Source organism: Polyodon spathula, chromosome 29 (assembly GCF_017654505.1).
Source record: "Polyodon spathula isolate WHYD16114869_AA chromosome 29, ASM1765450v1, whole genome shotgun sequence".
Classification (NCBI taxonomy): domain Eukaryota; kingdom Metazoa; phylum Chordata; class Actinopteri; order Acipenseriformes; family Polyodontidae; genus Polyodon; species Polyodon spathula.
In genome coordinates this window covers 4,981,836-5,005,383 of record NC_054562.1, presented here as the reverse complement: position 1 = coordinate 5,005,383, position 23,548 = coordinate 4,981,836, and the positions used below count along the sequence as shown (strand labels likewise).

Sequence of the window (23,548 nt, the reverse complement as noted above, 5' to 3'; positions counted from 1 at the left end):
CACCTGGCGCCACCGTGTGGACATTGTTAAAAACTGCCAAAACTATAGAAATGCATATCAGAGCTTAATAGCAGTATTTCTGCAATAATAATAATAATAATAATAATAATCCCATTTCCCATTGCAGAACGGTCATTATGTGATCTTAATAATAATTATAATATTAATTTTCGGGTATTTCAAACTGAACTCTTTCAACACTGAGGACGCGTGTTCAGGTGTGTGTGTGTGGCAGGATGTGAGTAATTTCCCATTTCAGTGTCTATAGCGACATTCCTGTCGGTCACACTGGTGATCGCGACAATGAAGGGATCTTGCGGGAATATAAGCATTCTAGACACGACCACACACTCTCCTCGAACGGTATAACCCTCTCCTAACGACACTATGTAACCGCGCCGCTGGTGTAGTGGTATCATGCAAGATTCCCATTCTTGCGACCCGGGTTCGATTCCCGGGCGGCGCACATGTTTTTACTCTTATTATTTTATATAACTTATTATTTAACAACTTGTAATTATTTTATTATTATTGTTATTATTATTATTTTTTAAAATAGAGCCATTACATTTTGTACCAAACAACTTTTCTTATACATATATATATATATATATATATATATATATATATATATATATCTACATATATATTTTATTAGTTGAACTCCCTATCTGCAATAAAAAAAGCATGTTGAATTTGCGTAATTTGCGCACAAAGATAACTCGACATATCGGTCGCACCGACCCCGCCGCACCGCGAATCTCTCCGGTCTGTCGGTCGGTCGGTAGGTCGGTGTGTCACCGCGCCTGCGCGCCGCTATATCCGCTCGACCGCCATCTTATGTCGCGTTTTCTTTTGTTTCACGAAGGGGAGCAGAGGCGGCTCTGCGAGAACGAGTGTGTGTGTTTTAACGTTTAAAAATAACCTAAGAACAAACAAACAAACCAAACAACACGAAACGTAAACTAAAGGATTTATTCTCAGGGTGCAGGAAGTCTCTCGGCAAACAAAAACAACAATGATGATGATGGAAGACGAGCAGCCGAAGACGCTGTGAGTATTTTCTGTTTAAATTCCTCTCTCTCGGTTCAGTTTCTGTGTGTTTCTCCCTCTCGGTTCAGTTTCTGTGTGTTTCAAACACGCTGCTTACCACACACACAAAACCGGTTTTAAACACGTTTTTTAAACGCCACGTCTGACCTTCGCCGGAGTTTGCTTTCTTTTTTTTTTAGAGAAAATCCATCCGTGGTTGTTTTGCAAGATTTCAAAAAAGGCCGCCTGATTCACAAGCCGGTTTTGGGAAGGGGCTGCAGTGTGCTGACGTGCCCGTCTCCTCCAGACGTGATTTATGGTTATTGTAATTAAATAAAACAAAGGGGAATCACGCAGTTTAAAAAAAAAAAAAAAAAAAAAACACAAAATCACTGCACTCGTTTACTCTCTCGCACGCGTGTTTGCAATCTGAATATCGGTTTGGGCAATCGTTCACATCCAGTATTACTACAAAAAAAAAAAAAAGAATAGCAGCGAGCCCGTAATGTGTGTATTTTTGAGTTTCTGGGCTTTAATGCCTTTATCCAAACGAACAGCACGACGCCAGGCGGCCCAGAAAACAACCACTAGGCGCCATTCCTTGCTTGGTTTATGTTACTCGTGTGCCAAGTTAAAAATGACTTTTTCTGGCTAAACAAACCGTCGGAGCTACTGTTAATATAGTGTGCTCGATCGATGACGTTTTATATGTATTTTTTTTCGCTTTATTAAGACGCGATCTTTCAGTATTGATGCTGTAAGTTAGCGAGACTTACCAACACTATTGGAAGTGTGTTAGGCCCAGGGCTCTGGTACAAGTTATACAAATTATAGGGGTGAGTCTCCTTTAATGTTTTTTTCTGGGGGGGGGGGGTTCATACGCGTTTTTACTTGCAGACCTCAATTTGGAGTGTGCTTGTTACCTGTGTATTTTACAAAGGTATCTAAAAGTTACGTTTCTTTTGATGCAAGAATGCATACGCCAACCTGTACCATTCAAAGCTAGGCGTTACGTGTCCAGAACGGAAGCGCTGAATATGACAGAGCGTTTTGCTTTTGAAAAAGTGCTGGCAGGCAATGCCATTATATAAACAACAGGATTACCCAAACCTTTCTCTTTGGGTACAAACTCCAGTCTAGTTGCAAAAACCTGAAGTATTGCATCTTGCGGTCTGTTAAACCCGTTATTATTGGGATAGAAATATGCGCAGCAGTTTGATTCATTACTGGTTTTACTGTGAGAAACACTGTGGGCTGATCAAGCTGGTAGTAAAACCTGGAATGCATGAAACTGCTGTTCAATGTTATTTCCAACCCTGCATTCTGCTCCCAGACCAACTATGACTAAAGTGGTGGTAAATTCCTCATTCAAGGTGTCTCTGGATCCTGCATGCACTAAATGTTTAGCAGAAGGATTTGTTTCACAAGAATAGGCTGGGTCTTTATAGTCTCACGGTGCTAACTTATAGATGCTCTTTTACCACCTTCGCACACTTTTTCAACATGTTTGGGCTCATGAGTAACCCCCATCCCCATCCCCATCTTTAGCACACCGACACTCACACAGGTGCGTACACATGTGCATGCACACACCTTTCTTGGAACTCTTTTCTCTGCCACCTGTTTAGGTATCATCAACCACAAGTGCAGAACCCCCTCCCCAGATTCACTTGAGCCAACATGACCCTGCTGGAGGAAATATACAAAAAGGGAGAATACGCGGCTTCCAGCTTATTCCATTAAACATTGAAAGACGCTGGTTTGCATTTTTTAGCCTTTATCTCTGCACTTTTTTTTTTTTTGCAAGCGATTTCACAAGCAAGTTTGGTGGTGTATATAGTTTAGAAATGCGACAGTTTCTTTTATAAATGCAAATGTTTCGATCTAGAAGTCTTTCTCAATGCATTAATCATTAAGATTTTTGTTCTAAGTTTACCACTTGAGTGGTTTATTTATTTTTAATGGTTATGGATGGTATTGTGTGTTATACACTATTCAGGGCTGGAAAGAAGACTCCTGTTGCATAGCAGTTTGCCCCATTTCAGGTTTTACTACAAGCTTGATCAGCCTCAGTGTGTACAGATAACAAGCGCAGGTGTGTCTTATTAAACTCATAGTAAAACCAGGAACAGATCAAACCGCTACGCAATGGGAGGCCTGTTACCATCCCTGTTGTTTGTTCCACACTTCTAGCATCTGTTTCTGTTGTCCGCTTCCAGTTCATAGAAACGTTTTGTGCAATTTAATAACTGGTTTCTTCTCTCTCCCTCTGTTTTACAGTTACGTTGGAAATCTCTCTCGAGATGTGACAGAAGCTCTTATCCTTCAGCTGTTCAGTCAGATTGGACCGTGCAAAAGCTGTAAAATGATTGTAGATGTAAGTCTATCTCTCTCTCTCTCTCTCTTGTAATCCAGTGTCGTGTATCACTGAAGCACAGCGGCGGCCAACCCTGATCCTGGAGGGCCGCAGGGTCTTCTGGTTTTTGTTCCACCCGCCCGAGTTCTCAATTGCATAAGTGAACCAATTACTTTTTTTTAACTGGTCAACTGCACTTTCAAATAAATAAAATAAATATTCTAGGTCTTTAGCCGTGGATGATTTAAAGAGACCCAGAAAACGTGCAGGGTGGTGGCTGTCCAGGACCAGGTTTGGTCACCCCTGCTGTAGCATAGTTCTGCTTCAGTCCATCGGTCGGATTGTGATCTGTGCAGGTGGGGGTCATTGGTGTCGATCGGGCTGATTTACTCGTTCAGATTGAAGAAGCTGCTTGCTTGGATTCGGGTGGGTTGCTGTGCTCCATAGAGTTTTAAGAAAAGTAGCAGTCCACACCAAACCCAAATAGCTGTTTCTTCACTTGGAATTGTAAATTAGCCTGATTCAACACCAGTGACGTTTGCCGGTGGAGAGCTTGATCAGAATAATGTGCACATCTTTTAAGGAGGCTTGGTGGTGGAGTGGTTAAAGAAAGGGGCTTGTTGCCAGGGGGTTCCCTGGTTCAAATCCCAGCCGCTGAGTCGCTGTGTGGTGACCCTGAGCAAGTCACTTAACCTAAAACCGCGGTCCATTGTAAATCGAAATAAGTGGTTGTTGTCATGCATAGTTCACAGCCTAGTCTCTGCAAGTCGCTGTGGATAAAAGCACCTTCTGACTGACTAGATCAGGGATGCACAACTCAGGCCCACGAAATCCATTCCAGTCCTGGTCTTTATTCCATTCAGGTCCAAAATTGGTAAATTGCCTCTTAACAGGTTGAATGAATTATTTTAGAACCTGCTTGGAATGAAAACGTGGACTGGAATAGATTTCGAGTTGTGCACCCCTGGACTAGATGATGATAATCGGGTCTGAAGTGAGCATTGAGGCCTAAGGAAATTCCAGAGAGGAATTTTAGGAAGCTGTTTAACTCTGGGTTTTAAGTACCTGTGGCATTCTCTTAACCTCCTTGTGCTCCGTCCTTCGGATGAGACGTGAAACTGAGGTCCTGTTGTAAGTGACAACAGTTCATCTTCTAGTTTCTGTAAGTCGTTTTGGATAAAAATCTCTTGCTAAGTGACCAAGTAATAATTCTAATAATAACTCATCTCTGTCTCTCTCTCCTTGCTGAAATACACACTTACAGCACAGTATTATTTTTCGTTTTCAGACTGCAGGTAACGACCCATACTGCTTCGTAGAGTTTTATGAGCACCGACACGCCGCGGCAGCATTGGCTGCCATGAACGGAAGGAAAATAATGGGTAAGGTAAGCTATCGTATCTAAAGGGTGAGTTGGGGGTGAGTGAGGTTCGGAGTGTGAAACGCCTGAGGTGTGGTTCGTCTCCAGACCGTCAGTCAAGCCGAAAGTGACTCACTTGATAATATTCTAATATGAAAACTCCACAACGCATAAATCCCTCCGTCATTTTGCTAGAAATAATAACACATCTCAAAAACTCTTACTTGGTTCCCGACAGACACGCCGGTAACGACCCATACTATTTTTGTCCCATGCCATATGATCACACCCCCCTTCACACTTGCGGTAAAGAGCAGCAATTGTACCTTTCCCAACATCAGACTGCAGGTAACGACCCATACTGCTTCGTAGAGTTTTATGAGCACCGACACGCCGCGGCAGCATTGGCTGCCATGAACGGAAGGAAAATAATGGGTAAGGTAAGCTATCGTATCTAAAGGGTGAGTTGGGGGTGAGTGAGGTTCGGAGTGTGAAACGCCTGAGGTGTGGTTCGTCTCCACTGGCAGCACAGCGTCTGCCATTCTAGTGTGTTTTTTTTTTTTTCACTGTGATCTCATTATTGTAGGTGGCCTGCCCTGTACCTAAAATACACGGTGTGGCCTTTCATTAAACCCACACAGGGATGGAGATAATACTCCTGTTGCATAGCAGTTTGATCCATTTCTGGTTTTGCTGCGAGTTTAATAAAACACACCTGAGCTTGTTTACCTGTGCACACTGTGGCTAATCAAGCTTGTAGTAAAACCTGGCATGGGTAAACCTGTTGTGCAAGAGGAGTCTTTTCGTTCCATGACTTGCCACACTGGAAGCTTGAATGGCACAAACTGCAATGCAGCAGGAGTCTTCAATTATTTCTGACCCAGTGATAGATTCAGTTTGTGGTCTTTGTTTATCAGATGTGTCATGCTTTCCCATCAGGTTTGTTTGAATATAAACATAATTTTATAGTGTGTGGGCAACATTTTGTAGTCTGTAGTCTCTTGATTTGCTCTAGCCAGGCAGACGCCACCCGTATAAATGTTATCACTGTATTTAAATGCTGGATTCCTCACTGAAATAAGCCTCCAGCACCTGTTATTCCAGACACAGGGATAGTGTCCTGATTCACCTTGTGTTCACACATTCCGTAGTAGCAGAGACACGTTTTTAGGGATAGGAATAGGGGGGTGGGATGGGGGCGGGGTTATAACAGTTCAAACCAATCACGCACAGGTAAGTAACGTCAAGAAAGATAACTTATTTTTGGCGACCGTTCAGAATTTTTTTTTTTTTTAATGTAAAATCATAACCTATCCTGCATTTCACGCCTTAATAAGAAATCTGTCCAAACCACACTGTTAAAGTAAAGCCGTAAATATTTGGTGAATCACACCCTCAAAGCCTATTTTTCTCCAAAAAGTGTTGGCGACCTCTTGCAATATACAAAGTATGTGTTTGTGGAATTTGATATTCGTGCCAAAAATGTTTGTGTTTTTTTCATATGCATAATAAAAGGCTAGCAAATATTTATGGTGGCACTGAAGTAAATTAACATTGCAAGCAGACTTTCTCGGGTGACCTGAAGTTTCTGACTTCAGATTCTAAATAAAATCCTGTTGACTTTTTTAATCCTGTCAAATCACAATGGTATTCTAGTCTCTGTTAAAATCTGTTCATTTTTACTAAAAAAAAAAAAAAAAAAAAAAAAAAAGATTAAGTTAGGGTGTTTTAAATTAGACAGTTTTAACATTTCTAGCCCTCATAGCAATGTATTTACAAAGTGTTTCATGTGCACACTTGACTGGATCTGCTTTAAATATATATATATAATATATATATGATATATATATATATATATATATATATATATATATATATATATATATATATATATATATTTTTTTTTTTTTTTTTTTTTTGAAAAATTATCTTCTGCGCAGCGCTCCGTTTTTTGTTCCCAGATTATATCGCCACGTATCATATATTCAAATTAATATAGATGTACATCAAATGGCTGCTGAAGTAAAATCTATAGTTTTGACTAACAAATGACCACAGTAGCACACACACTCACTCTTCACTTTTCCCAGAGGAGCATTTCCTGAATATGCAGCCCTGTATTGTGCAACAAAAAAACAATGTACTTATTATTATTACTAATAATAATAATCAAAAACCCTATCAAACGTAAAGCTTCTTCAAAAAAACGATTTGCACAAACTGTCTATGAGTCTATGCATTTGATCAGAAACTGTCATGTAAAGTCATCTGAAAAACGACACTTCCCGACTTAAAGCAAATTTCTAGGCTTCCAAATGTCAGGCTATTGCGTTCGCTGATCCAAGCCAGATGGCATGTTTGTGTAGAGGCGTTGTGTGCCCTTTTGAATGTGCGTGCATTTCACGCAGCCCGGAGGTCCTGGGGTACATATGCACGTTGTCTCTCCTAAAGCAGCAGAATTTATTATTCTAATTTTGAGAACAATATATTTATAGCAGCATCCTATGATCTGTTATAAACCTGGTAGCATCTCGTTCAGTTTATAAAAAAAAAACAATATTTTATCCTCAACAGGTAATGAAGGACCATTGAGGAGTTCAGTAAACAAGTTCGTATTTCCCTCGTTTGTAAGTGCCTTGTTATTTAGACTTTTTTGTTTTTACTCTTGTCAGATTGTTGTAACCAGGTTCTCACTCGATTTTGCAACCTATTTTTGGGGAAAATATAAGATCTGCATCATTGTCAGGATCTGGTATCCTCTTCATCATGGCAAGCATACAGAGGGCTCGCATTGTGTGTGTTGCATTTTTAGCTTAGGAGAAACCTTGTTTCAATGTGTGAAAATTAGTACGACTAAACTTTTTCATTTTTTTTTTTTTTTTTTTTTTTTTTTTTTTTTTTTTTTTTTTTTTTTTTAGGAAGTTAAAGTGAATTGGGCAACAACCCCGAGTAGCCAGAAGAAAGACACAAGCAGTGAGTATTATTATTATTATTATTATTCATGCAGAACCTCATAAGAGGTTCTTCATGTGTTTTTTTTTTTTTTTTTTTTTAATATAAAGTTTTAACCCTTAGCGGTCCATTTATTCTATTTATGCATTTCCAGCCAAGCCCCACCCCTTGCTTGCTGTATTTTTCACATACCTCTTTGTAGAGGTGCATACTGATAAATCCTCTCCTGATCACTCGTTTTTATCACCAAACTCCTCAATAATGCGGTCCAAGTCATTATTTTATATTGTAACATCTCAAAAAGCTCTGCCAGTGTCTGTGATATTCTTTGAGCACTGGATGCAGAAGCAGCTACCTCCTTTGTCTGTTATCTCTAGTGCATGGGGCTTTCAGATACGCCCGTTTTTTTTCGGCTCCTGTCGGTCTCACTCGGCCATTGAAAGGTTTTCTCTGCTTTTTTTGGAGAAATAACTACTAGAGACCTGTGCTTTACGTCTTTTTGATGTCAGACGGGAAAGGACAGGAAATCGTAATGTCAGATCTGGTTTGATGTAGGACCACAGAGGGTTAAATTCAGTGACAAATTATTTTTTTATCATTTCATTCCAAAGTCCTCAAATGTTGAAGGGGTTTTGGATTCATATACCTATGTCATGTTGAAGTGTGGACACTGACCTTGATCCAAGTGTGAATAGGCTCATTTAAAGAAGTGTTTTTACTGTAAACTACATTTCATTTAAATATGAAGCTTGCATTGTCGTAACCCTGTAACACCTGCAAGTCGCCTTGGACAAAGGTGTCTGACAAATATAAATCGGAATAAAGCATCTCTTCTGTTGGCAGCAGTAAGAGGCAAGCTTAGTCACATGACGCTCTCTTCCCACACAGCTGCCTGATTCAGTCCTCTTGATGCAACGAAGAGAGCATTAAGAGCCTTTATTACAGACTAGTACTTTTAAAAAGGCTAAAAATGCTGCAGAAGACGACAGCAGCAGGCAGTGCATCCTCTGCAACCGTGGACACAAACAAAGCTGGGGAAACACTTTTCTTGTAGAATTGAGGTTAAACTTATTACCAGTTATGTGTTGTTCGAAGTTCAGTGTGCATATAAAACGTGAGTTTGTGTAATGCTTCAGAAATTGTATTGCAGTGGCTCTCCAGTTCCTTGAGATTTAGGACCACACCACTCACCTTGCCTCTGTGTTTGCTAGATCACTTCCATGTCTTTGTTGGGGACTTGAGCCCAGAGATAACCACGGAAGACATCAAGGCAGCGTTTGCCCCGTTCGGGAGAATATCGTAAGTACTGTGCTTCGGAGCACTCTGATAATGGCTTATGGGCTCTCGCTATTTAAAACTGTTAATGCCATTGTAACAGTTTTCATAATGGGCTGTGGCCTTGTTGAAACTGTTTATCAAGCATACTCGGTTTATAATATTGTACTAACTGAGTGGACAAAGATTGGATCGGCATTCAGACTTAACTGCTCCCTCCCTCCCTCACCCCCTAAGAGAAAGGGTGCTCCCTCCAGTCCAGGGCAGGGGCAGGTTTGAGGCACGGAGACTGAACTGCTCCCTCCCTTGCCCACCTGCTTTATAATCTCCTTAAAGAACGTATTGTTCAATGTTAAATATTCAGTAAGTTGATGCTATGTTAGTTAAGTATTCTCTTTCTTCAAGTTGTCAAAGACAGACAGGTAAGTGTTTCAAAAGCCTATTCTGAATGTATTAATGTCTTAGATATCTTTACATTGTAAACCACTGTAATTCAATATTGTATTTGACAGTCAATGTAAAGTTTGAAATGGATACCGAAATAAAAATATACAGGTGTATTTTTTTTCATTAGGAATGTGTGATTAAATAGCAATTGAGTTTATACAGAAAAGGTTTATATGTTAATCTAAAACTTTACAGCCTCGCTGTGTCAACAATCTTTAAGGTGAATGTATTGATAAAAAAAAGCAACTTGCTGTTTATTTCCAGTCTTAACCAGATTTGTTTTATTTGTGGTTTTTGTCCATGTGTACAGAATTTAACCTTTTTTTTTTCTCTGCAAACTATAGTCTTCATAGTCAAATATACTGTTGCAACAATATCTGAAATTTCAATTTCTCAAAATTCACAGCTGCCCATGGAAATTCAAAAAGCGAGTAACGAATTGACCTGAGAAATAAAGAAATCGGTTATCAGGCGACGTATGCCTTTTTTTTAATTCCTATTTTTTCTTCATTTTATTACTTATTGATTTTATTTATTTTAAAGATAAGTGGGTAAAATTTAGTGTTGACCTGAAGAAAAGCTATTTGTATGAAGTGCATGGTCCAAGAAAAAATTAACTTAATTTTCTTTGCTGTTGGTAGCGTTAGCTGAGCATAGATTCAGTCTGGTCAGAATTATTTCATTTACCTGCTTTGCCTGTGCCTGAGAGAATTAGGGTTTTACACATTAATGGCTCACAGTGTGAACATCTGAGCAATCTGTTTAATAGAGAAAAGCAGTTTTGCATGTTTTCTGACATCTATAACCTGCTCTGTTCTTTTAATTGTAATGTATTATAGCTTCAGTAGCTGTTAAGGCAGCCTCAGTCCTATTCAGTCCGTGTGTTAATTTTTAAAGGGTTTTTTATTCATGTAGGCGTTACACGTCCCCCACGTGCTGCTGCAACTGTTTAAGTAACCTACCTGTCGTTTTATTTTCATTGTTAGCATCCTGACAACTTCTTACACTTTTTAACTTTAAACCCTGTTTCAAAGCTCTTTTCAAACTGTCTGCTCTAATGGACTAGGATTATTATTTTTTTACACTGCTCTTTTCAAAATGTCTGCTCTAGTGCACTGGGGTTTGAGATCTGTCCGCTAAATCAGTGGTTCTCAAATTTGGGGGCTCAGACCTTATCCTGGGGAGGGGTGTTGAGAATGTTCTGTTTTTTTTATTTAGAAAAAAAAGAACTCCTGAGTCTCTGTATAATCACCCTGTATCTTTATGGAATTGCATTCTGTCTCTTAGCAGTGTGATATATATGTAATAGTACACAGTGTATTAGTTGTTTTTTTTGTGCAGGGATCTAGTAGTGAATTACTTTTTATAATGTGTAATTCTAAGATTTGAAAATTAATGCAAGGACTGAAAAGGTTGTGTCCAAATTTATATATAAAAATATATATAATTACACACTGTATATATAGCTATGCTTAATTTTTTTGGTTCAGTATACGGTTGCTTAAAAAAAAAAAAAAAAGTTGGACCAGAATAAATGTGTGGTGTGCTTTTTATTTTTGTATTTTTTGGCTCCTTTTTTATTTTAATCTTCATAATAAGCATGTTGATTACCCTGATCTGACAGACCCCCCCCCCCCCCCCCCCGCCACCTTTTCTTTGTTTGTGTCTATATAGGGATGCCAGGGTGGTTAAGGATATGGCTACAGGGAAGTCAAAAGGCTATGGCTTCGTCTCTTTCTTCAACAAATGGGTAAGCGTCTCAGCCGCGGTCTCGTTTTCCAATGCAATACGTATCGCAGTGTGCGTGTAGCCATGCAATACGTGTCCCGGTGCATGCGATGGTGCTGGTGGGCTACCTGTGTGATGCATAATGAGATCATTTTAATGCTGGACTATTTTATTAAAAGACACAACAATTCAGATAAGTTAAGGAGAGAGTGCGTGTTCCTTGTACCGGCTCTAAAACACTCTTGCTCTTCATTGGAGAGCTGCTTGATGAGCTGCAGTGAGCTGTGCTGGTGTTTTGGTCGCGTTGTCGCGACGCAAACCTCTGTTAGGATACGATGCTTCGTGTACAGAAAGTGTCCCACTTCATCGATACGCAGCGTCACCCCTGGAAATGGGCAGGTTGCACAGTGCGCTGCCAGCGCTGCGCAGACTGCTAGCTAGCAAGAGCTCTGGTTTTGTGCCCTTTTTTAAAATAAAAAAAAAAACTTACGATGGAATGATAAAGCTTAGTAGAAATCCACTTGGCAAATATAAATGATTCAAGGATACATGTTCTGTGTTCTTTTAATATTTAACAGAAGCAGTGAATTGGATTGAGCAGACTGCTACCTGGAACTGCTTTGTGAAACTAGCCCCAGGTGTCAATCTTGGAAATTTCACCAATGTTGTTTTTCATCTTCTATTTTTAGGATGCAGAGAACGCCATTCAGCAAATGGGGGGCCAGTGGCTCGGAGGCAGGCAGATCAGAACGAACTGGGCTACAAGAAAGCCCCCTGCTCCCAAAGCTACTTACGACAGTAAGCTTTTTAACTAACGTTCACCCTCTCTGAGTTCAGGTTTACAACCAGCAAAAGCTACGACAAAATCTGTTGTAATAAACATGTTCTCAAATATAGAACTTTTAACATTCATACATGCATACATCTAAACCTATACCTTCAAAGATAGTACATTGCATCTTAATAGAAATAGTACAGTAACAAGTGCTACATTTGTCACTGTAGTACTAAGCCAACAGTATGTGTGTGTAATATATAAAATTACACACACACAGTTGTCTCAAAAGTTTACATACCCTCTGTTTGCAACTTATTTCCAGTGTATCAAGTGTTATAAATGTTGTTTGATACACTGTACTTACACAGCAATGATGCCTCATTCATCTTACCAAGTGATGGTTAAAAACCCGGTGAATTAACCAAGTATCGATATTCGACTCCAGCTCTTTGAAGGTTAATGGAGTTAATTCGTCATTGTTCCTCTGTGCCTTAACTTTGGTTACTTCACCAGATTCTTAACTGTCACTGATAAGACAAATAAGTGTTCAACACACTCGCTCACAAGAGGTATCATTTTGGGTACGTATAGTGTATCAAACAATATTTATAACCCTTAATACAATGGTAAATAACACTTTTGCAAATAATGTATGGAAACTTGACAAACGTTGTGTTAAAACATACATACATACGTACAATTTTGTAATTTATTTATGAATGGGCTTCTCATTTTAAGGAAGTCATTTAATTTTCCTGTATCTAATGGAAACCCTGTATTTTAACTGCAAAAGCTACAACTGGACCGACTTGCTAACCCAAACCTGCTCCCCTCCTCACAGCTGCGAATGCCAAACAGTTGTCCTTTGAGGATGTGGTGAACCAGTCCAGCCCGAGCAACTGCACTGTGTACTGTGGAGGAGTTACATCAGGACTTACAGGTGAGAGACAGGTTCTCCTTTGCTGTGAAGTTTGCACAGTGTCTGAGCTGCATCCTTCTATAAATGGAGGCTGCGCTTCAAATGGTCTTCAGTGTCTCGTCATGCAGATTTCGTCCTACCACAGGGATTGGGGGGGGGGGGGGGGGGGGGGGGGGGGGGGGGGGGGGGGGAGGAGGAGGAGGAAGGAAGGAAGGAAGGAAGGCAGGCAGGCAGGCAGGCAGGCAGGCAAGAAGACTCCCATTGCATAGCAGTTTGAGCCATTCCTGGTTTTGCTTTAAGTTTAATAACACACCTGAGCTAGTTACCACCTATACACACTGTAGCTATGCAGTAAACCTTGGAATCGGTGAAACTGCTACGCAATAGGAGTCTTATAGCGGACCACCATCACAAAGCACTTTACAAGATACGAGACTAGGGTGTGTGAACCATGCATCAGCTGCAGAGTCACTTACAACAACGCCTCACCCCAAAGACGCAGCACAAGGAGGTTCAGTGACTTGCTCAGGGTCACACAGTTTTGTTTCCATCCCTTTACCTCCCTGTCGAACCTTGGACAGTAACTACACTATGAACAGTGATGGGTAATGTGTGATAACAAATGTGTCATTTTTAAAACCAAATACAATGCATGCGGCAAGGTCGTGTTGAACTATAAGTTAGATTTATTTAATTATAATGTTTTTGGAGAAGTTGCCATATATGTAGTGTGTTTGACTGTGTATCTTAAATCAGAACCTCTGTAATGGGATATACTGTGTCATGCAGAAGTTTTGCTAGAACATTTTTTAATTAGTCCCTGCTTTTGTGTGTCTTCCAGAGCAACTGATGAGACAGACGTTCTCTCCTTTTGGACAGATCATGGAGATTAGAGTCTTCCCAGACAAGGGATATTCTTTTGTAAGGTATGTTTTTAATAAAACAGGATCTTGGTTAGAAAGAATATTACTGCTCTAGTTTTAAATGTCGGGTGCTGGACCTGCACCCAGTCCTGGGTTTCAGAGCACATGTTGTATTATTGAAGAGACCAGGTAGGTGCAGGAATTTGAGCAATCAGGAGCCCTGCTAAAATCTGCTGGGTACTGAGTGCACACTGCAGAATGAATGAGTCTACAGCTATGGCCCAAAGTTTTGTCTTGCCTGGAGACATTAGCTTTTTTTTTTTTTTTTCCCCTATTGTGAACTTAATTGAGAAATTTTATTGTAATCAAAGAAACTAAAAAACAATATTGCAAGTGTATGCTGGCAGCCATGATACTAATACAGCGAGTATTTCTTGTTAGATTTTGAAGTGTGACATTTTTCAATTTGTCAGTTTCATGAAGTATATGGGAAAACTACAGAGCGGTATGTAATTCAGTATGTTAACGTAGCATTATTCAGCAGGTTTCATTTGACTGTATACAACAAAATGAGTTAATTCTATAGGTTATGCAATGTTTTTAGCCACAGCTCTAGAGTTACTATTTGGAGTTGCGCAATTATATGGGAGGAACTTTAACATAGACCTGTTTAACCCATTAAGTGCCACCGTGGCCATTTGAAGACAAGCTACTTTGTATTCATTTTTAACTGGTCTGTCTGCTTGTTTCATGAACTATGATGATTTACTCTAATTTTGTTAACTGTATTGTATCAAATTACATGACTACAGCTTGTGTCCTGATTTTTTAAAAATTATTTTTTTATTTCAATTAAAATCATTTTGTACTGAAATGGGTTTACCTCCTGGTCCCCGGTCTTTTTCAATGAGTTTGACTGGGTGCAGGGCTGGTGTGAATCTCGAATCAATAGAACAATCCAGAGGCTGCCAGCTCCAGCCCCGTTCCAATGCTTTTAAAACCAGGTCGGGAATGAGTTAACTGAACCTGCTAGGAGTCGATCGACAAACCAGAGGACTCGCACGGGACAAAATCCTGGACTGGGACAGACCTAGAGTTGGGGGAGGGACTGCAGTTGTACTGGTTGGGAGTTCACTGACTGGTTTTTCCCATCTCCCAGGTTCAACTCTCACGAGGGGGCTGCCCACGCCATTGTGTCCGTCAACGGGACGTCGGTAGACGGCCACGTGGTGAAGTGCTACTGGGGGAAGGAGACTCCGGACATGAGCCCAATGCAGCAGCAACCGCAGCAACAGCAGCAGCCTCTCCAGCCGCAGCAAGTGCAGGTAGAGCAGGCCAGAAGCCTGGCCCTTCTGCTGACTTTATATTTGATACTAACGTAGCTAACAAGCCCACAGCTTGAGTACTAATTGTATTATATAACCCCCAACCTAATACTAGCCCTGTTAAATAACTGATGCCTTCAACTTACATATTGTTTATATAACTGTAGCACTTAACCGAATGCTAACCCGTATTATATAATTTATATATATATATATACAAATTATATATTTTAGTATAAAGTATGTGTAGCCCAAGCTTAAATACTATTGTTTTACTGTAGTCTGCATAATAAAGTTACTGTCAAGTAGAAATTCATTCAACTGATAAAACTAATTAAATAAGTTAGAAAAAAAATGTATTTGTATTTAGACAGCGATTTTTAGCATTTCATTCCCATTATATCAAGTGCTTTTAATCGACAAGTCAAAGTTCAATGAAATATTGCTGCGTTTATTTTAATTATAAATGAACACGTGAATGAATGACTACATAAAGAATTTGCAGTTTAATAAAAAAAAAAAAAGTATACTAACGTATCCCTACCTGTTTTTACGTGATGCCGATTTATCCACCTTTCTCTTTCACAGCAAAACAAAGTTGGGTTTGCAGCAGCGCAGCCCTACGGCCAGTGGGGGCAGTGGTATGGGAATGCCCAGCAGATTGGCCAGTATGTGCCCAACGGCTGGCAAGTGCCTGCGTATGGAATGTATGGGCAAGCATGGAACCAACAGGGTTTCAAGTAAGTAAGCCAGCCAGCCAGCCAGCCAGCCAGGGGGGCAGTTTTCAGATTTAAAGATGGTTTTATTTTCTAGGACATGCACCTCCTCCTCCTCCTCCTCCTCTTCATACAGTTGTTCGAAGAATCCTTTTTATCCCAGTTGAAAGGTTGGGCTGCTGTTGGACAAACTTTGCTTTTTTTTTTTTTTTTTTTTTTTTTTTTTTTTTGCATTTTATCAATGAAATTAAGAATTCAGATGGCACTTGCTTATCTTGAGTGGAGTGTGTGTATATAATTTAGTTTTTTTTTTTTTCCTTCTACAAATTGGGACATTTTGCTCATCACAAAAAAAATCAAAGCAAACTGTATTGGCAGTCAATTCAGAGACTTTTTTACCTGCTACTTTTTGGACAAAGAAGCTTTACCCTTCTTGGCAAGATCAAATTATATGATGTGCCATTTTTATTTGATTTGCATATAAAACAAGCAGTGCATTTTTTTTTTTTAAATTACATTTTGTTACTTCCTTGTCCACTTTCTTAAATGATCATGTTACTGTGTCCATTTTTTTAAAAGCAAAAACTATTAACTGAATTGAATTGTTTCTGTAACAAGATAGAGTTGCTGCTTCCAGTTTAAAGTAATCATGATACTGTACAGTATACATAAAGTGCTTTAAAAAATGTTTCTTTTTCTCTTGTAAATGACTTTAATAATTCTAAGTTGGTGATGAGTGACATGGAATTTGTAATCTGTGACTTACTAGTTCTTAAGTTAGTCTGGTGGTCAGATGTTTTCAGTATTTTCCTAAAGGTCAGGAAACACTCATCCGTCCAGAAGACGCTGTAATAAATTTTGTACACTCTAACTTGCCAACCGTTTAGTGAAAAATGTCACCCCCCCACCACCAACTGCTTACCCAGAGGCCTGGATTAAATCATACCAGGTTTTGTATAGCTGTGCTGCAGTCCAGTTACCTCGATAGGGTCTCAATTACGCTCAAGCCAAAAACAGTACAGCTCAGGAACCCTTTTATATATAAAACAAAAACATTAAATTAGCTGTGTTTAATGTCCATACCCTCCCCATAAGTAAAAAAGGAGAAGAGGGAGGTTCCTCCAAACTTTTTGTTATGAGAGCGACTACCTTGACAGTCAAGGAGCAGTAACTAAATTCTCCTAGCTACAGAAACGTTTTTATTTTGCTGTGTTTTTTTTTTTTTGGGGGGGGGGGGGGGCAGGGCAATGAAACCCCGCCTCCTTCATGAACACAGTGGACAATAACGCAGCCAGCTGACTCTTGATTTAATCCTGGCTTTACTGCGGACGAGCGTTTTGCAAGTGTAAAAACTCTTTGATTTTTATTGATAGCTTGAGTTTCCATCTGCAGTTCGGTTATTTCAAGTTTCCACAAGCATGCAGTAGAATTCACGCAACCTGCATCCCGTGTATTCAGCATCTGAAGATTTAAGAAAAACTTTCTCAGGCTAGAATGAATGTTTCACTGCTGTACTCGGCATGCTTTTTAGCAGTGTTTTTTCATCCCTCCCCCGTGGGGGGGTGGGTATGTCCCTAAATTTTTTAAAAATTTAACATAGTCGTTGGCATAGCAGTTTGATCTGTTCCTGGTTTTACTGTGAGTTTATTCAGACACACTTGGACTTGTTACCTAGACACACTGGGGCTAATCAAGATGGTACTAAAGTCCAATGGGTGAAACTGCTCTGCAGCAGGAGTCACCCCCCCACAATACACCCCCTCCTAAAACAAAGGTCCCCAGTTGCATTTATTGGTGAACTAAATACCACCATGCTTCATGTTATCTGTATTTAATTGTATTGCTGCTGGATACGTTACGTGTGGCTTGCACACATTTATTTCGGCATCAACAGACTAATTCTAGTTTGCTTGAGCATGGAATCAAGGTTGGTGTTGATTATGTTGCTGCTTGTGAAATGTGTGTGAAGTTAGCAATGAGAGAGAGAAAGAGGGGGAAGGGCTTCGCGTTACACAGTATTGTACTAAACGAACATCGAAAGTTTGTAGTTTGCTGAAGCCTAATAGAAAATGTGGTGTAGACCTGTACATATTTCCAGGAGAATTTTAAAGGCTGTTCTCTTGCACAAGTGTAATGTTTTGAAGTACAGTCTAGTCCATCTTGTGGCAACGGTCATTGTTTGGCCAGCATCTTGCGGGCGGGGGGGGGGGGGCTGAATTGTATTTTTTTTTTTTTTTTTTGGGTTCAGATGGTGACTGCTGTAAAACACTAGACTACGGCAGGTTTATAAAATGACCTACATGTGCTTGTTTGCACCATGTAAGCAAAACAATACTGTATTTCTCGTTTAAGTTTCTTTTATTTGCACAGCTGAAAATGAAGGCTGCAGTATAAGCTTCTGATGCAAGTGTTGACGGTCTCGTTGCAGAATGTAGCACAAGAGAATATCCTTGTAAAGAGCACGGCTCCCGGCTATTTCTTTCCACTGAATTCCTGCATTAAATCTGCTGTGGTTTCCTCTGAAGTGGACTTGACTGTAGTTCACATTCATCTTATACAATTAGCTGCCAGCAATTGATACAAGAATAAAATGTCTCCACTGAATTTTTATTTTTTTTCATTCTTTACATTTACTGTTTTAAGGGGTTCACATACAGACAGGGTTGATCAATTCCCTTTTTTTAATTTTATATTTTTTCTAGAATTTTTTTTTTTTAATTCCCATTCCATCCGTTCCAAGTCCTTCAGGAGAAGGAATTTTTATTTTATTATTTTTAAATTGGGTATTTAAATAAATGGTCCCCAACCCTGCATCAGAAAGCATTTCAAATTAAAACTAAGATGCTATGTACCATCTTGCATTTCCATCCCAAGTTATTATTTTTAGGTTTTGTTACATTATTTGTACCTGTGCTTAGTGCGTGGGTTAATGCTTTGTTAACATTGCCCTGTCTAAATGTTTTGTCATAAGGATAAGTCAAATAAAACTAGTCATGGCAACAAACCAGCCTATTGCAAGTCTTGTAACAGTACGCTAGTTAAGGTGTGATACAATAAATGTTTTTTTCTGTAAAGACAGCGTCTACAATAACAAATTTGGTATTTTAAGCAGCACAACAGCTTTGACTTGCTGATAGATCAGTCAAGCTTTGCCTTTGCTTCTGTTTTTGTGTTCGGTTTGAATATCAAACTGTGATCTCGGATCCCTGTGGTTTTGGATGGAGGAAGACTCTCCTTCTCTCGGACTTCAATTGGCACGAATACAAACCATGCCAGCTCTTTGATTGCGTCTACCCGAGTATCTGTTTATGCAGAAGTGGAAGAAATCGATTCAGTTAGCTTGAAGCACTCAGTCAAGCATAAAGGAAAAAGGTCTATAAGATGGAAATTCTGTCTAAGTGACGGGCAGCATTGTATTAACTATGGAAGTGTTTTCACCTTTAATGAAACTACCATAGTGGTGAATTTGCAGAAATTAATTTGCTATTGCTTCATACTCCTGTCTTGAACGACTTGGTGCAATTTTGCTGTTTTTAAACAAATGTGTTTTCCTATTTTTGCATCCAGTTTTTTATGCGCCATTTGTTTGAGCATTATGAAATTAATATTAAAAGATGATATTGTTTAAAGATTAACCTTTTTTGCATTTAAAAAAAAAAAATGCAAATAGTAAAAAAAAGAAACAAATATATAAAAATGATAAATGTTTTAGGCTGTTGATTTTTATCAAGCCGAGGGAACACGGAGCCACTTTGCAGCTTGGAACCTAGTTTCAGGCCGCTGCATGGCACACCAGGCAGGGAGGCTTGGGGAAACTAGGTCTCCTGGAACCAGGCTTCAAGCCGCTGTTCACAGTAGTGGCTTAGTCTTCGCTCTGCTTTGTTTCAGTCAATGTGAGTGTGTTGCAATCGTTCAACCGTTTGTCTGCTTTTTGATTATTAGTTTTTAAAAATTAAACCTGAAATGGCGCTAATAAATGTGTGTTTTATTTTTACACTTTCTTGATTCTGTCCCGTACTCCAATAACCTGACGGCCGTGTTTTCTTTTCCTTTATCTAGTCGATCTCAGTCCCCTGCTGCATGGATGGGTGCAAACTTCACTGTTTATCCTGCTCAGACCCCACAAGGCCATCTCGTAGCTAAGAGAGCCGGATTTCAAACCCAGTGAAAACGCATGCACACACAATTACAAAACAATAATAAAAAGGACTTTGCCTTCTGAAAATGTATAATAAGCAGGGATGAAAGTGTTCAGGATTATATATATAATATATAGTATTTATATATAATGGGTTTTAGGTTTATATATATATATATATATATATATATATATATATATATATATATATATATATATATACCATTTTTGTACAACTTTGGTCTTCATGAACAGTTTGGTTTCTTCACGATGAAAGAGTTGTCTGAAATGAGCTGTTCTCCAACTCTCACTTGGACCTCCTTAACCCTTTCAGTCCTGGGGGGGTCCTCAAGGTCCCTGCTTATCTTTAGCGTTGTTGTGTTCACATATGCCGTACTGACGAGACATTTTGAAGTCCCGTTTACCAAAATGTATGTAAAATTAATAAACATAAATAGTTGTCCTGTTCTCGTGTGTACTTAATAAAGGAGCTCCTTTTTTTTAATTGTACAACTTTAATTTCGCATTCTTTTACCTCGACAAAAAGTAATTCAGGACTGAAAGGGTTCGATTGAAACAGTCTAAGTGTCTTGCCGCTGCAGGGTGTGGACCTTTTTTTGACACTAATATCTAACAAGAAAAAAGTTTCACTAGCACGGTGGGTTCGGTACCTTGTATTTATTGAAAAGAAAACCAGATGCAAATTTTCAAATCATGTTGGTCTTCAGACCTCTATATGGGGGGTGGGGGGGGTTGAAATTTTTTTTTCTAGTTTTTGTATATTGTTTAAGAATACCAACAAAAAAGCAGTTGCAGGGATTGCTGCCCAATTCTTTTTTTATGCAAAGGCAGACAAGTATTGCACAGTACTGTTTCTAGATTTTCACACGTCATTTTAGTAGTTTTTTTAATCTGTGTGTGGTTTTTTAGTTTTTTAAATGTTTCAGTATTTAACAGCCCTCTAGCAGTGTGACCAAACTAACTTTTAATGTGCTCAGAAACTGTGTAGAGACTGAAACGATATCCGTTGACAGTATGTCACTGTTTGTATTAATGGAAACTACAGCTGTGGCCAAAGGTTTTGCATCACCCTATGCACTCATTGTGCTTCATGAAGCCCATTGAAATCTACTGAATGTTAACATATTGAATTGCACGTCACTTTTATATTTTTCCCCCCCGTATACTTAATGGAAAAACTGACAAATTTTATAAATGGGATGTGAAAAACTACTACTTGTGGCTTCCAATAGACAATATCATTTTGTAGTTATTTGATAACGTAATAAATAAAAAAAAAATCTAAATTCAGTATGTTTTATATAGTGCTGTGTGTTTTTGTATACCCAATCTTAAGTACAGGTAATGCAAAACTCTTGGCCCGAGCTGTACAGTTGTGTGGTTTTTTTTTTGTTTGTTTTTTTTTTTTATTTTTATTAATCCTGTTAAGCTGAAATGTTTTCTTCTAGTAATAAAATGCCTTAATTTCAAATCTTTTCAATGCTGACCGTCATGAAGAATAAATAGGGGCTGCCTCAACGGAAACCCTACAGAGGATGTGCCTGTGTTGGGAATCTCCCTTCTTTTTCTTCGTTTTGTTCTGAGGTGCCAATGCTATTGAGCGGCCTTGTTTGGAAGTCAAGCTCGGATGTCTGTCGCATTACTGCAAGTCAATGTGTTTTATAAATGCCAAGGTGTCAAGTGTTGTGAATTTTGGCAGATGCAACAAATCATGTTATGTGTCCTATCTATGTCTATCTTATAATGCATGTGTGTCTTGGCAGGGCAACTTTTTTCGAATGCAAAACAGTTTTAAAATTTCTAAGTATTCTTCGCTGGAGGGGATGTTCACCTTGCTTCGGTTCTTTGTTTGTACAAATGCATTCATTTAGGTGGATTTTGCGCTTTTGTAGTAAATGTAATCATTTTGGATCGATTGGTGTCATTCTTGTATTTTGGACAGAGCTCTTCTGTCAGTCTGTCCTGACCCGGTCCTGGAGGGTGATTCCGCTCCAGGTTTGAGAGCAGATGCAATGAGATAATGAACTACCTCAGGGTCTGGACGGAGGGTTAATTGGTTCAGTTAATCAATTTAGAACAGGGTTGGAACAAAGACCAGGAGTGGAAGAGGCCTTGGTCTCATGGATTCAACATTAAGCCTAATCGTGAGCTGATCCTTGACTTAAGTTGATGCTTTGCATTAAAAAAAAATAATTAGGGGGAGGTACAAGTGTGTTTTTGTTTTTTTTTATATACAGATTGAAAATGGTATCAATTAATCACATCACAGAGTTTCTTAAATGAGTCAGGTCTGGATTCACTCAAAATCATGCAAGTGCCACAGCCATAACAGGTGTTGTTAGATGCCCTTAGCCAGGGTAGTTGTTACAGAATATCACTGCCATGAACTGCTGTTAAATTAGACCCATCAGTGAAAAACAGGTGCACTACAGCAAGTGAAGAGAGTTCATTGCAGGGATTTCATGGGATTCTTAGTTTTGTTTTTTTTTTATTCAGGCAGCCAGCCACACACAGTATTGCTCATCTGCACCACACCTAAACATGTATGTTCCTCTTCACGTCAAAGATATTTCACACCCCAAATGACAGACACAACTGCTATTACCGCCCCTGCCTGTGGTGATGGAGTCTGATTTATGAGACATCCTGTAGCAATCACATGGTTTAAGATAAAGGCTTCCTTCCAGAAGGTTCCTGGTTCAAATCTCAGCTCAGTCACTGACTGTGTATGACCCTGTGCAAGTCGCTTAACCTCCTTGTGCTGCGTCTTTCAGATGAGGTCCTATTGTAAGTGACTGCAGCAGATGTTGTGATGCATAGTTCTACCCCTCGTCTCTCTAAGTCACTTTGGATAAAAGTGTGTGCTAAGTGACAAATTAATAACTGGGGCAAAAAAATGACAAACTTTAACTAGAAGTCTTTGTGAATGTCTCCAGATGGGATTGCAAGTGCTTGCTGCTGTGGAATTTGGCAGGTACTGGGGAAACTACTCAATCCAGCTTTTGGTTTTTCACATTGAACTCTGGAACTGGCTACTTCTGCACCAAACCAGAGCAGGAGAGACACCAGGGAGGGACGCTGAATAAGGTTCTAGGATCGCGTGCCATGTTCTGAATGCCATTGTGCTGTTCCCTTGACTGCCCTCCCCTCCCTATGCAAGCAGGTTCATTCAGTTCTCAATGTGGAGAATGGGTAGTAAAGCACTGTGCTGTTCCAGCGACTGCCCTCCTCTCCCTCAGCAAGCAGGTTCGTTCAGGTCTCAATGTGGAGAATGGGTAGTAAAGCACTGTGCTGTTCCAGCGACTGCTCTCCCCTCCCTCGGCAAGCAGGTTCATTCAGGTCTCAATGTAGAGAATGGGTAGTAAAGCACTGTGCTGTTCCAGCGACTGCTCCCCTCCCCCAAGCACGTTCATTCAGGTCTCAATGTGGAGAATGGGTAGTAAAGCACTGAGCTGTCCAGTGACTGCCCCCCCCCCCCCTTGGCAGTCACCCTCCCTCCCAAACTGACTCGTTCAAGTTAAATGTTTAGATCAGGTAACTGGGCCTGTCTGAAGTTACACTGTGAGAATGGGTAGTACTCCCCTCCCACTGTGCTGTTCCAGTGACTGCCCTCCCCTCCCTCTGCAAGCAGGTTCATT

The 23,548-nt window shown here is 39.7% G+C and overlaps 1 protein-coding gene and 1 non-coding gene across 4 annotated transcripts; both read left to right on the top strand.

The window, feature by feature from the left end:
- The first annotated feature begins 395 nt into the window (after positions 1 to 395).
- trnag-ccc lies at positions 396 to 466 on the top strand. Its single transcript has one exon. It is a non-coding gene; the product is annotated as a tRNA-Gly (tRNA).
- A 371-nt stretch (positions 467 to 837) lies between these two features.
- On the top strand, positions 838 to 20,009 carry LOC121302320 (nucleolysin TIA-1-like). Of its 3 annotated transcripts, XM_041232196.1 has the most exons (13): positions 838 to 1,053; positions 3,313 to 3,409; positions 5,090 to 5,183; positions 7,323 to 7,375; positions 7,667 to 7,721; positions 8,912 to 8,999; positions 11,097 to 11,172; positions 11,840 to 11,948; positions 12,770 to 12,868; positions 13,689 to 13,773; positions 14,870 to 15,035; positions 15,624 to 15,775; positions 19,811 to 20,009. In XM_041232196.1, exons 1-13 carry the CDS (start codon positions 1,019 to 1,021, stop codon positions 19,917 to 19,919), a joined length of 1,218 nt encoding a protein of 405 aa, XP_041088130.1. In that variant the 5' UTR covers positions 838 to 1,018; the 3' UTR covers positions 19,920 to 20,009. The 3 variants fall into 3 exon arrangements, with proteins under 3 accessions (XP_041088130.1, XP_041088132.1, XP_041088131.1); XM_041232198.1 differs by lacking the exon at positions 7,323 to 7,375 and having other exon boundaries at positions 839 to 1,053; positions 5,090 to 5,188; XM_041232197.1 differs by lacking the exons at positions 5,090 to 5,183; positions 7,323 to 7,375 and adding an exon at positions 4,677 to 4,775 and having other exon boundaries at positions 840 to 1,053.
- Positions 20,010 to 23,548: the final 3,539 nt, after the last annotated feature.